General features: G+C 42.0%; 1 protein-coding gene across 4 annotated transcripts in view; it reads right to left on the bottom strand.

Moving 5' to 3' along the window:
- Positions 1–17,471, bottom strand: part of TRDMT1 (tRNA aspartic acid methyltransferase 1) — a 295,294-nt gene that overhangs the window by 198,294 nt on the left and 79,529 nt on the right. For all 4 annotated transcript variants that reach the window (XM_086941779.1, XM_086941780.1, XM_086941782.1 and 1 more), the window contains exon 2: positions 4,830–4,939. In XM_086941779.1, the coding sequence (XP_086797905.1) occupies positions 4,830–4,939 (110 nt within the window). The remainder of the gene's footprint in view (positions 1–4,829; positions 4,940–17,471) is intronic.

Below are 17,471 nucleotides of genomic sequence, written 5' to 3'. Positions count from 1 at the left end.
AAGTACAGAAGAACCTTGATTGTGGTGCACTGGGCCCCTGACACCTCTGGGCTATGGTGATGACTTAAAGAGAAGGACCATGAGTTGCTGTGGTCACTTGTCTTCTATTCCCACTGCCCCAGTCTTACCTAGTCTCACTCCTACACCGCCAACTCCCGCTCACCTGCTTACCTAAGAACAGTCCAGAGTCCCAACTTTACCACCGACATGCATACTCTGTGACTCCCACACTTCAAGCGACAGCAAACTCCGCAGTGGAGCAGACAAAATAGGGTAGAGGTAAGGGGCTAATATCAAGGCAAATCAAACTTCGCTTATTTGTGAAGTGTGTTATTTAAATTAGCCTATACCCTTTATTAGAAATCGTTAATGAACTGTAAAAATGCATATAGACTAGATTGATTTTCTTACACTCTGACCAAATGCACAGCCAAATAGATGCTGTGTCTGGTGATTGACAAGCTCAGATTGTCTCTTTCCTTTGAGCCAATCACATGCTCTCTGCTCAGTGTCTGAGGTCTACTCTCTATCCCCTCTGCTCTTGTGTACTCAGATGACTCCCTCCCCTGTTAGTGTTCATCATGAACCTTGTCCTTCAGGCTCAGTTATCCTCCGATGGCGTTTAACTCTTGGCTGGCATCAGCATTCCTAGGGTGGCCTAATGCCAGAATGTCTGAAGCAATTTTATAAATGATAAGAGGCCTGTCTTTAACAGTACAAGACAGACTGCCATTTTTGTCACTCCACAGGCTGCTGACTTTCTTCAAAAAGGCCTAATTCTTGCTCCTGCACTTGCACCTGCACGACTCGACTTACAACCTCTTAAATTTCTCGATTATAAACTCATTCCAATGAAGCAAATACATCAGCTTGCCAAACCTTGCAAACGTCTGATCCTAGCCTGACCCCTAACCACTTTCATCCAAAATGCATAGTCTTTATTTTAGGAACCTCCTTTCTCTCAGTGTGTGTGCTCCACAAACTGCACCTTGGAGGGTAACAATCTGCTCTCCAAGCCTTCCTCCCCAAGGGCAATTGTACACTGTGGCCATCAAGGAAAATCAAGAGCACATTTATTTCTACCAGCCATTGAAAGGCCACCTTATCAATCTAGTCTTCTGATCTCTTGTGCCAAAACAACCTTAGGACAGGCACCTCATGGTATCAGCATATTCATACTTACACTTTTTTGAATCACATACCCTTTAAAGCCCCCAATTGCTCCTTTTCATTTTTACCTAGCATTTTAACAAAGGAGGATGGCATCACAAATGTTATAAAAACACATACCCACTACTAGTAACACAGGCACAATATACATTGAAAATGAATTAGCAAATTCTTCTGGACCCATCTTAAATGTGCCCTGTTCATGCAATGCCATCTTACTAACATCATCCTTTAACATGCCTTTTGTTATTGAATTATGTTTGCATTTTAACCAAAGATTGTAGTTATCTCAAGTTTGATGCCATCTAAGAAAAGTTGGGTCCAGCATTGCAGCATCCGGTTCTGTCATGATCCCCTAGGGTCTGTCTACTGTGGATCGAAAATAAAATCGTCTGACAAAAGTTAAGGCCACTCCATGCTTTTATCATTCATATATGAATTCTGAAATTCCCAGACGAGAATGACAGGTTGAGAAAAAAAGGTTCTTGCACTTACACCTTCAACTTTAATAGGTGACCCCATTTGCCTTTGCTTGGGGCTAGCTCTCTCAGTTCGCAGGGTCAGCTCCCCTTCTTATTTGCTTTCTACTACAGATTCTAATATTCTTCTCGCTTTTAAATTCTTTACAGGACAGGATATTTGCTGACTTGCATGTAAATTAATGATGGTAACTGACTGATTAATGACCTCATTTGAAAAGTAATGTCTATAAGGATCTGCTTTATATCGAAAAGTTATTAATTTAATGTATTTTTAAATTCTGTTTTAAAGTAGGATGTTTGAGTGTATGATGTAATGTGTATTTATTGCGACGCTTTTATACTTTGCTAAAATCGAATAAAGCATTTCTGAATCTGAATCTGACTTACATGTCTTATAGCAAAACATTAAAAGATGTATGGATTGTACACAATATAAGAATAAAATGAGGGTTATGTCTTTTCTTCCAAAGACTGAACCTTGATTAAATACTCTTGAATGCAGACAATAGGATATTGATTTTCAAAACAGCTACTGTTAGGAGAGAATAGGACACGGATGTTAATAGGTCTAAAAGAAAAGCCTTTTGTTATATTTGTTGAACACTTCAGGAGCTTTAGAATGTGACCTGATGAAAGAATTGAATGATCAAGCGGACGTAGTTATTTATTCTTAAATGGACCTTATAAAGACCATTTGTGGATTAAAAAGTTCCCATGCATCGCTGTGGAAAGCGAGTTCCCCTTCCTCGAGTTCTCCATAGTTAGTTTCTGTGGGTTTTAGTATTTAGCATCAGCCCACACGACAATTATGCCCTTGTGCCAAGGGAGTCCTATGACACAGAATGAGAGATCCTTTTACCCGTGACCTGCCAGGAAAAGTTGCCTTCTGCGTTCTCCATTATTCTAAATTGATCTGCCAGTTAACAGTCCTTCACTCCATCAATGTGGGACTTGGATGGCACGTCCATGTAGCTTACACAGGTACAGTAGAATGTGCGTGAAACACAGGTGTTGCATGTAACCTGCAACTCAGGAATGTAATTTGATTTTCTGAACCACACAGAGTGGTACAGAAGCCAGAGGTTAGAGAAGCCTACGCTCCCTGCATTCATGACGTCTGAGAAATAGGGATGTTCTTGAGTGAAGGTAATATCCTCTGTGCTCTCCTACATCATTGTTCTCTAGAAGTGTTATCCACAACAGATTGAGTGGGAGGTAGGTGGGGAAAGCCTCTCCCTCTTTTGTGCCTGAGATTTGGATCTCCACCTTCAGAATACTCCCAATTCCACGCCACCTACATTATGACACTGTGCTACAAAGATTATAAGAATTTGGGAGGAATAAACAAAAGATGAGAACTGCCTAAAACTTGTCTCAGAGTTGTACTTGTGGAATCCACAAACTCGGTCTGCAAACTTGATGCGAGAATAGGGTAGAAACTACCAGCATGGGTAGCAAAATTACTTTACCAGATTTCAGGGTCTAACAATAGTGGTACTCTTGTGCTTCAGGAGAGGGTTTGTTGATTGCAAAACACTCTACGCCACATTTGGGAACAGCAACTTAGATATTCTGCAACCTGTCAGGAAGTACTGCTGTAGTCCTGCTTTAAGAGAATAAGCTGGCTGGCTGCTGACTAAGAAGCTACCTAGAATAGGATGACTATGAGGGCCAGAACAAGTGCTGCAACCCAGGAAAGGATGTGCTGCCGCGAGGTCCTGTGCCAAGCCTATTATGTCTGTTACTCTCTGGGATCGAACCTGCATCCTGTGGTCTCCCATAGTGAGAAGAGGTGTCTGCGACTACATGCAGGCAAAAGAATGGAGATTGAACTTCAGTAGTCACACCAACAGAAACCCAAGCACAAATGTTGGTTTGTCACTGGCCCCTGCTGGACCACTGCTGTAACCCATTACGGCTCTTCACTCTGTTTGGGTCATAGGTTTGTGTTTTGGCCCGATGAAGAACCGTCCTTGAGGACATACTTGTTCCCTTGCAGCACTAGTGTAGTGTGAATTGCTTCCCCCTGTCCGCATCCCCAAGCCTCATGCCTGATTGGAGGGAGTGAATGTCTGCTGCCTGTATGCTAGGCCAGAGGCAACTGCAGAGACAGTGGGCCTTGGACAAAGCGCATCACCAGGAGCCATGCAATCCTTATTCTAGCAAGGTCGACCAGGGTCAAGCTGAACAAGCAAGTTAGAGTGCAGATGCATAGCCTTGAATGGAGGAATTAAAACTTTTGGGGAGTATGTTTAGGTGCTCACCAGAACCTATCCTTGACTGACTTTGGGAGGGATATGGGGGGTTCCAGTTGGGCCTCGAGAGCCTTACTCATCGATTACCGAGAAGGTCTATTAATCACACGGGGCCAGCATACCTCAGCAGCCACATATACTTTCACCAGCCACCAGACAACTAATTTCTGCCACCTCCCCCCCCATGCATTCACAAAAGCAAAGCAGGAGGCCTATCATTCTCCTGCATAACACCCAACACATGGAACAACTTCACTCTACACCCCAGAGCCTCCTCCTATCTTCTTGAGTTCCGAAAGAAGCTGAAGACCTGACTTTTGGAATAGCTCTGCAGGGGTTACACGCCTACACACCTGCTCAAGCACCTGGATACTCTCACGGGTGATTAGTGTGCCTTGCAAATCCCCATAACATAGCATACATTTAGTTGACTATAGTTCACTAGAATGCCTGATCATTGGAGACCTCAGCTAATACTGGCTAGACCCTGCACAAAGTTACCATGATCCCTATATGGCATATGTCTGCCTTCCAGAGTTTTAAGTGTTCAGCTTTATGTTGTGCATTAGAAGTAAAGCTCTTTTTCAATAATGTAAACGCACTAGCTGGATATTGATTTACTGAGTGCAGTTACATGTTTCACTGAGTTTTGAGCTTCTACCCCATACGACCTCCCCAGTGTAAAGCTTGAACTGCTTGACTTCACTACCCAGAGGGTCATGTACTAAATGGGTATACTTGGTTCTCTCAGATGTGGGCTCAGTAGTAAGGAAACACCCCCAGACCCAGTGGTAAAAAGCTCTGATTGTTACATTCTAGGTCCAGTAACCCCTGTCTGCATAGGAAAAGCAAAACAAGTAGGTTCCCACAACCACACACGGTTTAAAACTGTTAATATATTTGTTGACATGCACACACTTACTTCAATTGTTTTTGGCCATACTTCTGTATTTGGGAAATTATACGTGTAGACTTCATTAGCACATGTGTTCACATCCACAGCAACAATAACTTCTGCGGGAATACCACATTCTACAACAAGAAAAAAAAACATCAGAAATATGAAAAAAAGTACAACCAATACAAAGCTGAATGAGAAACAAGGACGGAAATTCCATTCCTTCTTATTTCCCACGTAAAGCGAGAAACTATTCATAGACAATCTATAAAAGCACTCCCTACTAACCTCCAATTTCCAACGTGACCTATTTTTAAAATCAGTAGCCAACTATTTTTTCCAAAGTAATATCTCTGATTTCATTTTTAGACCTTTCTAGGGCTATGTGGTTTTCATATTTATTTTCCACATTCGTTTTTTCAAATTACAGTTACATACCCATATTTTAGTTTAGTCAAAAAGATCTCTCAGTCCTTAATATTCACGTAACAATGTAAACATGTGGCAATATAAACTCTGCTCCATTTCGTCAGGTAATGGCCCTTGTTATTATTTATGTACCAGTAAGTATAATAAAATGCTCACATCTTTTAAAACAGTGAAAAGGTTGGAGTTGGTAAGGGGTATCTAGCTAATGAGTTGCCATTCAGTGGTAGACACAGGAAAAAGGTGAAAACGTTATTTACAGCATGAGATAGTCTGAACAGGATAGTAAAGTGAAGCTTCTCCTGTCCCACCAATGACCAACTAACAATCCTCTGTGACAATTCAAGACCTCACCCAACTTTCCATCATCTGGCACACACCCCACCCTGTAATTATTCAGGCTTATGACCACTGTCTTGGGATATTCCAAGTAACTCTTTAACCCCTGCTAGGCTCTGTCCTAAGGGCGTAGCTGGCACCCGTGGATAATGGGGGTCGCTCCGTGACTCTCCTGAGACGACGGATATGTCGGCAGACCGGACGACTTACTAAACGCCTGCATGGTCTTTGCAACGAAGGAAGCATCGTCAGAAGACGAGCGCTCCCTAATGAGCTTATTCTCGGCTTTCGCAGCAGCTCCCCCCATTGGAATTTTTATTTAGATTCTTCATTGGAAACCACATGTTCTATTGGTGACTTTAATCCATTATTGTGCAACCATTTCACGTCATGTATGGGAAGCAGCGTTGAATGCAGCAAAGGGTCCTTGCCTCAAGAGTATTCTAAGAAGCGTTTTTGTCAACACATTCGCTCTTTTCAATTTTGCCACACCAACAGTCCTAACTCCTTGCAGGGGGCGACCAAGTTATTTACTTCTTCATTTTATTTCTTATCTTTGTTATACCTGGCTTGTCATTTATTATCATCTTTTCCATATTTTGCTGGCGACAGAAATGGAGGACTCAATGAATACCTCACCTAAAGGCACCATGGCCTCCACCATTGCTGTCCATTCTGGCACGAATAAAACACCAAGCAAACATCTGAAAAAAAATCCTCCTCCCCCCCCACCCCCAAGAAAATACCCACAGTCTCTTTAGACTTATTGTTAGAGGAAATAAGACATCTTCGCCCTTTTGTTGAAGAAACCAACTCTAAGTTACAAATTCTGACAGACAGATGGTCAAGTTTGGAAGACAGAGTTAATATGGTAGAACAAAATATAGACTCTTTGACTTCAGCAAGCAGCAAAATTGAAATCCTCCACTCTCAAGTGTCATCACCCCAAAAACAGGTTGAAAACCTTGAAACAGAAATAGATGTAACAACCTTCGTATTTATGGTCTTCCAGAGGGTTCAGAAGGTACAGACCCCATTAGCTTTTTCCTGTCCTTTCTCCCAAAGTCCTGAATCTACCACAAGATACTCAACTTAACATACAAAGAGCTCATAGCTGGGTCCTTTAATCATGAATACTTCAACTACCCCCAAGGAAGCAGAGAAGAACTATTTTGTACTTTTTGGACTATACTGATCTGATTAGAATTCTTTCTGCTGCCAGAGCACTCAATCATATTGCTTGGGCAGGCAACCCTTTGTTTTTTTCCCAAGTCTATTTGAAGCCTACTGCTGACAGAAGGAGAGACTTTCTAGCATTGAGACCACAGCTACATTCTCTCAGAGCACGGTATGGGATTTTTCACCCCTGCCTCTTGAAAGTAACCGTGAATAACAAAACTACCACTTATGAGGACCCTATAAAGCAGAAATGTTTCCTGAATACTTTCCCCACAGCGTCTATGGACACATCATCCTCTTCATCGCAAAATAAATAGATATCTGTGTTCGCATTTTGCATGACTATATTCCTATTTTGGTCATTTAAGGATTGATTAATGTATATTCACCATGTATGAGGATCATACAACGTAGAGTAATCTTACTAGACGGAGTTCATATTCACCTTTGCGACATTCTCATCATCATCATCATCACCATTTCATCTTTTTATAATTGATTGAAGATATGTATTTCAGATAAGATAATATTGTTGTTATTGTTGTTCATGATGATTATAGTTAAGGACCTTCCTTCTTCTCCCTTGTTTACGTCCATCGCTCCTAATTACAGATTTTATATGACATTGTTCACTATCTTCTTCTTCTTTGCAGGTTTTGTTATACTGATGTAGTCCCACACGTTGTAGTATTCCTTGGTCCCCACTCCCCCTGGTCTCCTGATTGATGTCTGGAGTTGTCATCCTTCCATGTGGCCTCAACTCCCCCCACGTGATCTGTTTCACAGCTGCTCGGTCCCCGCGGTTGTACACATAGAGGCTCCGCGCCTTTAAAAATCCTAGTGTTGCCCAAGCGAACGCTTTGCTTTCTAGTTTCTGAGTCCGGTTTTCCTCACTTCCGGGTCACACCAGCACTTCCGGGTCCCGCTACGCTGCTCCTTGTTGGGTGATTCTCCTGCTTGCTCCATTACGGGCGTCGTCTCCGTCCCAGCTCTTCGTCGGACCCGCGAGGTGGACTGCTTCTCCTGCTAAGCTCCTGCCACTGTTTCTCCTGTGTTCTAGGCGGTAACGCGCTCGCGCTGGTTCTCTGTCACTGCCTCTCTCTTGATCTTAAGGCAGTAAGGTGCTCGCACTGGTGGCTTGTTTCCGCTCCTCCCTTGATTTCATGGCGGTACATGCTCGAGTTGGGCTGAACGTTGATAACCTACTTTTATGGCTTGAATGATCATTAGTGTGCGGTACGTATGGGCACCTGCATTTTTGTTATGTTATGTTATGTTATTTTTGTCTTGTATAGCGCACGGCTACTCAAAGAGTGTCCCGGCGCTTTATTGCAAACCTGTATCACAACATAACGGAAAGAAAAAACAGAAAGGTGGGAAGATCCCTAACTAACAGTCAAGACTGATATCTACAAAGTAAAAAGCCAGGTTTTAAGGCCCTTCCTGAACGCCAGTAGATTGGAGGTACTACGCAGTGTCACTGGCAGAGTATTCCAATGCTGCGGAGCCAACAGTCTGAAAGATCGACCTCCTATACGTGCCCTTTTTATACGAGGGACCACGGCAAGAAACAAAGACCCCGACCTCAGGGACCTAGCAGGATGGTAAAAAGCTAGTCTTTTTTGTAGATATTTTGCTCCTGAAGCATGTAGAGCTTTATGGGCCAAGGTCAGGTCCTTGAAGACTATCCGCTTCCGGATGGGGAGCCAGTGGAGTAACTGCAGGAGGCCAGAGGTTCTAGCAAGGCCGGGTAATCCAAAAATGGCCCGTGCTGCCGAGTTCTGGACCACCTGCAGTCGTTGCAGCAGATACTCCGGCAGGCCGAGATAGAGGATATTCGAACAATCCATTCCCGAACCGATTATAGCCTGAACCGTTATCTTCCTGTGATCCTCCGATAGTATAGGAAGAAACTTGCGGAGCATCCGGAGAAGACCGAAGCAGGTGCCAGTAAGACCAAGAATCTGGGATCGCAGTGTCAGGCCATTATCAATCTTAATCCCCAGGTTCTTGGCTAACTGGGAGGATCAGCAGGTGGAAACATATTCGCAGGCCACCATTCCTGCCAGTCTGGGTCCGATCTGCAGCCGAAGAAAAGTACTTCCGATTTATCCGAGTTGCACCAATTAAAAACAGCCCCAAGGCAACCCCGGATACTCTCTCCATCAAAATCCGCTCCTTTCCCGCAAGTAAAGAGGAGCTGGGTGTCATCGGCATAGGAAACGATCTGGGCCCCGAAAGATTCCGCCAGTGCCGCCAGAGGGGTCATAAAGATGTTAAAAAGAGTCGGGCTCAGCACTGAGCCCTGAGGGACTCCGACACCCAGTGACGGCATCTCGGCGGAGCTGGAGGAGGCCTAGACCGTTTGTCGACGGCCAGCCAAGAATGATCGAAACCAGCTGAACACCGTCCCCCTCAGACCGATCTCATAAAGTCTGGCGAGGAGACCCTCGTGGGGGACGGTGTCAAAGGCCGCCGACAGATCAAGCATCACAAGCATCGCTTTGCCTCCTGAATCCTGCACCTCCTTAATTGCCTCCGAAACTTCCAGAAGCGCTGTTTCGGTGCTTAGGTTGCTGCAAGTACTTATTGAGCATTTTCTTTAAAGTTATTCTGGCTGCATTCTCCTGAAGCTAGGGGGAACCACGGTGTTCTTCAATTTCAGTTGTAATTTACCTCATTGACATTGAGCCTTACATTCTCCTAAAGTAAGAGTCGAGGCGTCCTGCTACTGTGGTCCTATTTTACTTTTGTTACTTAATCCTTCATGAATTATTGATTTGTAAATATATGTATACGACACTGGTGCCACACTTGTTTGTTCTCATTATAGACGGCGCTGATTAGTTGGTCCTGATTCTGTGGGACACATTGTTCACTGGCTATATCCTCCACTGGTAAGCATCTACACATACACTACAAATATAGATACCATAATACACTGCACCAAATTGACTTTTTTATCTGTTCTGTATTCCTCTAGGAAGATTATCGATCTCTGCAACATATTATTTCAGTTTTTGGACACAAGCGGAAGAAGGGAGTAAACAGGTAGATTCTTATAGTGTTTACATATTGGTGTAATGTCTTAGTTCACTACATTGCAGATTAGTGTGTTGACCCAGTTTTTGTTCACAGGATCACAGAAGTCTCCAGTGACGAATCCTAGATGCCTGGCCGGGCTGAGGGATTATCTTTGGTTTTCTCTTCCCCTTCTCTACCCTCTTCCCCCACATACTGATCTTGCTTTGACTAAGTTGGGAGAATTAGTTGTGGCTAGAAGTTGGGAATTAACTTCGGTCTCCAGACTCTCGCTCCTGCGGAAATCTCAGGTGAGCCCTGATAATCTGTGCTTTCATTCTCCTTTCGTAAGTATGTCCTTTATGTTCTCTTTAATGTTCTTTGCACTATCTTTCTAGCTATTCTTCTTCTCTTTCTCTTGTAGCACTTCTACGCAGTTCTCTTGTTGGAATCTCTCACTCACTCGTCTTCTTTTGTCTTTTTCTTTCTTTTTCCCTTTTCACCTTTCCTCCTTCATGTCTTTCAACCAGTTCTCAAGTTTCAAATATCAAATTTTTTTCGGCTCTATGTATGTTAATTACTGCAAGGTTTATTAAGATTGGTTTATTGTACTACATACTCACTGTTTTTGATCTATGGTTTTAAAAATATGCACTTGGAATGTTAAAGGCTTAAATTCTCCAATTAAGAGACAAAGGGTCTTGCCTTATTTACCCGAGTTAGATGTCAAGAAAGCTTTTTTGCAGGAAACCCACCTAACTGACTCTGAATCTTTAAAGCTCAAAAGAAATTGGGTTGGCAAACTTTTTTACTCATCTGGTGATGGTAGGCGGAATGGTGTTATTACTCTAATTCACAAATCTTTAAGCACCTCCCTTATATCGCAGATGAAAGATGAAGAAGGCAGATGGCTCTATACTAAGTTAGAAATTGATGTCACTCCTCTTTTCCTTTGCAATGTGTATACTCCTACGTCCGGAGACACTTCATTTTGGACCCACATGAATCAATTGATATCCCAGCATTTCAATACCAATGTAATCCTAGCTGGAGATTGTAATCAGGTCTTTGACCCTTTTTTAGATCAAAAATCCACATCCTCTTTCATTCCTTCAAAATCACATAAAACCTTTATACAAACCATCAAAAACCTGCACTTAGCTGATGCATGGAGACTCTGCAATCCACCCTTAAAAGAATACACTCCCCCCCACCCCCCCACATCAGACTCAGTCTAGGATTGATTATTTTTTCACTTCTCATAACATTTCTCAATCACTAATTTTTGCAGATATTGGCCCCATTCTTATTTCGGATCATGCGCCTGTCCTCATTACGATAGATCTTTAACATCACAGGAATCGTCCTCGTAGATGGCGTTTTAACAATTCCTTGCTTCTTGACTCGACTTTCTATGCATCTTTTATCTCTTTCTTCAATGAGTTTTTCCTTATGAATGATGTAGAATGCACGCCTTTTCAAATAGTCTGGGACACCCTTAAGCTTCTGTGCTGGACTTTATTATCTGATACACATCTTCTAAACGTAATTCATTTGGAAATCTAAATAAAGCACTTCTTTCTAAAATAAAATCTTTAGAACACACTTACTATACCTCCAAATCAAAAGATTGTTTAACTGAGCTCATCAATGCAAAAATTCAATACAATAGGGATACAAAGGATGCTGCCTTCTTACTCCTTCTAAAGAATAGCGCTAAATTGTATGGTGGACAAAATAAATCTGGTAAACTGCTTGCTAATTATTTAAAAACTAAACAAAATAAGCTTCAAATTGACTATCTTATCAAATAACATTTCTAAATATAAAGATGCTGATGTTTTGCATGAATTTGTTCAATTTTATGAGAAATTATACACCCTGAATCATAACCTACTGAAGATGATATTTCCCTTTACCTTTCTAGGATTCAAAAAATCACATCTCCGTCTGCACAGCTTGACCTTCTTGAACTTGATCTTTCCCAGTCTGGTTTATTGAATGCTCTCAAATCTCTCAAAAAAGATAAAGCACACGGACCAGATGATTTTAGCGTATAATTATTTTTCATTTTGCCCAACTTATTCTTCCTAAACTGCATACTTTAATTTCCTCCTTTCTCTCTATTGGACATTCCTCTGGCACCTTCTTGGATGCTTTAATTTGTCTTATTCCTAAAGAGGGGAAAGATCTGCGTTATTGCAAAACTTACCGTTCTATTTCTTTAGTTAATATAGATTACAATTTTTTTTCGAAATCATTAGCTTCCCGACTAGAAGCTCTCTTGCCTCATCTCTTAGGTAAAAAAAAATCAGGTTTTGTTAAGGGCAGATCCATCAATGACAATACCCGTTTATTTTTTTATATTATTTCCAAGCCCTCAGGCATTTTGGACTCCCTTGCTGCCATCGCCCTTGATGCAGAGAAGGCGTTTGATAGGGTATATTGGCCTTTTATTTTTCAAACTCTTAAGTGGTTTGGGTTTGGCCCAAAAATCATTTCTCTATTTTTGTTGCTATACACTAACCCTAAAGCTGCCATCTTTGCAAATGGTCTTACCTCCCCCTACTTTTTACTCCATAGAGAAGTAAGACAAGGATGTCCTCTATCTTCTTTTCTTTTTAATCTAGTCTTGGTACCATTTCTATCAAGAATAAGGCAGAACCCTTCTATTGAAGGCTTCACTTCTAAATCTTTACAAATCAAATTGGCTGCATATGTTGATGATGTTCTTCTATTCCTCTCTAAACCCCAAGATTCTTTACCGGCCTTATTAGCAAAAGTGGACTCATTTTCTTTAGTTTCAGGTTATAAGTTAAATAACGATAAATGCGAAATCTTGCCTTTATCTAAAAATACATTCAAGGGCGACTTTTCCCTTTCTAATTTTACCTGGAATTCGACTCAGATTAAATATTTAGGTATATGTTTTACCACCTCCATCAAACATCAATTAACCTCAACTTTAATAAATGTATTGAGAAACTCAGCTCACTTACAACCAAATGGCACCCTTTATATTTGTCCTGGTGGGGTAGGCTTGACACAATGAAAATGATGTTATATTATCCTTTATCTTCTATCCAATATCCCAATATCTATCCCCATGAAATGGTTTCATAAAATTAATTCCGTTCTCATTTCTTTTCTTTGGTTAAACAAAAAACGAGAATATCATTATTGAAAATGTCTCGTCCAAAATCTGAAGGTGGTGTTCGTTTCCCTGTTTGTGTTAAAGATAAACCGATATATTGGAAAACTTGGAGAGATTGGGATATTTTATGGTTAAATCAGTTATTTGAAGGAGACTCCTTCCCGACCTTTTCTAGAGCCCAGTCACTATTCCGTTTGCCTTCCTCTTTCTCTAGTAAATTTTCACTTTTACGTTCTCCCATTCTGGACTCTTATTCTCTTTTTAAATCCTTGCCTGCCTCACCTTCATCATCCGAACACTCCTGGTCAAACATTCTACGCATATCACCCAAGGCCTCCACACTTTACACCTGTTTATTAACTCCAATTTTATCAAGAAATAAAACTAAAATTGAGACTGCCTGGGAGGCTGATTTAAAAATACAATGGCCAATACATTTGTGGGATACAATCTGGTCAAAAATTAAGAAATCCTCCAGAGCTGCTAGTACTCCACAAACTCTTTTCTTCATCTAGAATAGGTTACTATTGACACCAGACACCATATATAAAATGCATTCAAGTACCCCTGACATTTGCTGGTCTTGTTTATCCCCTCAGGCTGATTTACGGCATTTACTTTTTTTTCGTGCCCGCATGTTTCAAACTTTTGGAATTTAGTTTGGGCCCAAATTAACTCTAACTTTAAGACTTCCACCCCTCTTAATTTTGTTAATATTTTCTTAGGCAGTTTATCTACGTGCTCGAATAAACCAAAATCTCAGACTCAAAATGTTGATCTCCTATTAGCCACAGCCCTTCAGCAAATTACAAAAAAAAGGAAAGATGCCTCTAAACTCTCATACTTGGCTTGGTGGTATTCTGTTTGCCATAATCCTAAACTAGATACAACTTTTGTTTTCCCCGTTTCTATAAAGCATAAAAGATTGTTACTGTGGTTACCTGTTACAGACTTTCTAGATAACAATGCTAAGAAATCCTTTGACCCAGATGTGTATGTTCAAGAAGTGGCTAAACCGCCTTGATGGCTTGGTTTATGTTATTCTAGTATTTGCTCCTCACAGTTTGTGCCTGTACTTCCATTTTACAATCTAACAAGATTTCAGCATGTTTTTTATTATTCTCTTTCGTTTTGTTTTCTTTTTCTTTTAAACCAATCCCTTATTCAGGTTGTATTGCTTACATGCCATCTGTATAATGCATCTTATTGTGCTTATCTCTTGCCTTGACATGTGATGTTTTTGTATTTAATTTTTGTATTCTCTCTTGTGATATTCAGTATGACATACTCTTAATGAAGTTACTTTCTGAAACTGAAAAAGAAACTGTCCTAGAGGATACAAGGGCCTTGGATACAAGAGTAGTTTCCGTCTCTGTTTCCAACCATCATCAAGCTTCAAATAGATACTTCTGATCTCATGGAATTCCTTCTACTTTGCTTGCTTGGCTTTAATTTGGTATCATTTACCACATCCCTCCTATTCATCTAGCAAAGTCTCAGTCTGGTCCCTTGTACCACTAATTTCATTTGAGCAAATGGGTGGATCCCATTAGTGGAGCGTCCCACTACCCTGCATACCCATTGCATTTCCTTAATAAGTCCCTTCATGCAGTGATTTCTCATCATGACTAGACTGTTGGCTAGGGCATTATACAGTGTAGTACACTGATGCTTGAAGGTCTTCAACTCAAATTCTTCCATTATCTCTGAACATGACTGCACTCCATTGCTGGTGATCAACTCTGCAGGACCACTCTCTGTGGTAAATAATCTATCCAGGATGATTACTATATGAGTAAATGTCCCTTTATCCACAGCCTCCAAAAATGCCACTGTCCGGAATAATAATATCCAAATAAGAAATAACCTACTACTCTGTTTCATCAAGCACCTAGATTGGTGTCATTGTTTCCATTGCCAATATGCTCCAAAACCTATCTCAGAATTAAATAGGTTCCAAATGAAGCACTCTAATGTTCACACCGTATTGCTCTACGTGGCTTCAGCCCCCTCTACAAATCAATGCCCAAGTTTGGCCACGAGTAAAGGACTCTTACCATACTCTAGGTCTTATCCTGACATGCCCCAGCCTCCTCCTTATTCTAAATTCACTCATTTTGCTTCAGTTCCTAAGGTAGTACCAACCTGTCACCCTGAATAACGCCAAGATCAAAAACACAATTCAATGCTGAATTTTCTTTCCAGCCACAGAAGATCACCATTCAAAATCCATTAATCACAACCACTTACTCATAACCGTCACATTCCCATCTTGTCCAAAGAACCCATCCCTTTGTCCTTACTCTCTGCTACATACTAGTTGGAGACAAATAATCTCCATCCATGACGTTATGACAATAGTCCTTCTCAGCGAATTAATCAACATAAAACTGACCTCCTTCTAAACCTGCCAATCATTACATAGAATGCAGAATGGCCTGCCCTAAATCTTTCATGGCATTTAAATGAAACAAATGTTTGTGGATTTTCTAACAGGTATGTCCTAAAATGTCCAGAGGCCAGATAACATGTAACATTTCCTTCTCCAATATGTAATATCTGCATTCTTCTTCACTTACTGCCCAAAAGGCAAATGCCTCCCCTAGAAATCACTCAGTACAGCTGTAGCAGTCTTACACTCGAATCAGTCACAATTATGGCAAAACATTTCACATGTATGGAGAGTAGGACATTCATAATAATCATTCTTGTATTCTCAAACGTTTGTCCGTACCTCTCCTCCAACAAATGAGTATACACTTCTTTCATGTGAATGAAAGAACATTAAAAATGTGAGTGATTGAAAGGATTACGATTTATGTACCCTCTGTCTGAAACAAGGAGGTCTGAACCTGCTCTGATAATCTTGGACTTTGCCATCTTTGCTCCAATGGTATTTGTCACTTGTGACGGGGTTTCTGGCGTGTTTTTTCAATTCTATGTCAGGACGGAGGCGAGGATTATGCAGTCCTTTCTTCTCTTTATTCAAATAGCAGGTTCAAAGTACACAATACAAAAAAACTTTAATCAAACTACAACTCCCATGAGCACATGGGGCACATTGTCCATAGCAACCATAGTCCAATGCCACGGGCGTCCGCTGTATATATGCTTATGACGTCCCTTCCGCTTCCTCTTTTTTCTCTGCTCGTCAGTTAAGTCACACTTTATTACTTTTCCTGACGAACTGTGTCTTTGACGAGCTTTTGTTGATATTTGTGCCTGTGCATGCCCGCTGCCTTAGCGTTATTGTTAGACGCGCGTTAAGCTTCTGCTCGCGCCTCTTTGTTCTGTTTGTATTTAACAACAAGGGGTGGTGATGGACAGAGTTTCTGAATTAAGCAGAATACTCTCACCCAGTCAAGAGATCAGGGCTAGATCCAACACCGTTTTTTAGCTCACTGCACCATCCCAGCTCAGAACCTGGCTTTATGCAAATTAGTCTGTTCCTGTCCCAGTGCATGATGGGAACAGGACAAACCAAACTACCAAGCCAATTCTTACACTGGGAAGGAAACAAGCTCCCGGGGACCGGTTACTGGCATTTCAGCCGTCGTCGGCCCGGTTTGCTTGAATCCTGATGGTGCAATGAGCAAGGGACTCACATCTGAGTATACCCTTCCACGCTTTGTTCTGTTTGGACGCGCGTCAGGCTCTGCCTGCGCCGTCAGTATCCTCTGTTGGTCGCGGACCGAGTCAGCGCGCTCCCGCGCTTCCCGGCTCTGTGGGGCGCCTGACACGTGGAGAGACGGCTTGCTCAGCGGTTCTCTCTTCGGTGTGACGGCGCGTTGAGGCACGATCTGCGTCTGCCTCACCAACCCTCAGCTTGACACCGGCTCGGTGCTTCCTCATTACGTGCTTTGAGCGCAGCGCCATCTGGTGGCGGAAATCGGGTACTGCACCCGAATTTTGACAGCTAGGTTTTTTGAGCACTGGCGAGGGGGCTACCTTTAAGTAAATGGGACAAAGGTGTATTTTAGTGCTCTCACCCTCATCTGCGATATGTCGTATGAACAATCAAACGCCTCAATTAAGGAGGCGGAACAGTGTTGGCCTCCCCAACCCTTGCCGCCTGCTGTGGGTCTCGTGCAGGCCCTGGATACGGCGCTGGCCCCCCTGAACGATAAAGTGGACGCTCTTGCCCAGAGTATCCCTGGGGTGTTCGGTCCTCCAGTGCAAGCAGGACACGGATCCGGCGGCACGCAGGGTGGTGGTAAGAGGACCGCGAAGCGCCACACGGGGCACCTGGAGGAGTTCGACCATCTGAGGGACTCTTCAGGGGTGTGGAATTTATTAAAATATCTACTTGTCCATGGGGCAGGTTGCTTAACAAATCTACTTGTCCTGTAACAAAATCCACTTGTCCCTTTGGTGCCTTGTACTACGACGACAAATTATGGCAGCAATCTCATTATATAAGAGCTCTTATATAGCCTCTCCGATTATGTCAGGGCTCATTCCATGGTAGTGTTTGAATACTAGTAATTCCTTTATGTTGCCATGTTTCGGCAGATCTACATACTGGGACTGAAGGTAGTGGTAAGCAA

This window comes from Lissotriton vulgaris, chromosome 10, assembly GCF_964263255.1.
Source record: "Lissotriton vulgaris chromosome 10, aLisVul1.2, whole genome shotgun sequence".
In the NCBI taxonomy this organism is placed as follows: Eukaryota; Metazoa; Chordata; class Amphibia; order Caudata; family Salamandridae; genus Lissotriton; species Lissotriton vulgaris.
Note: the sequence above shows the minus strand (reverse complement) of the source record. Positions and strands in the feature narration are given on the sequence as shown.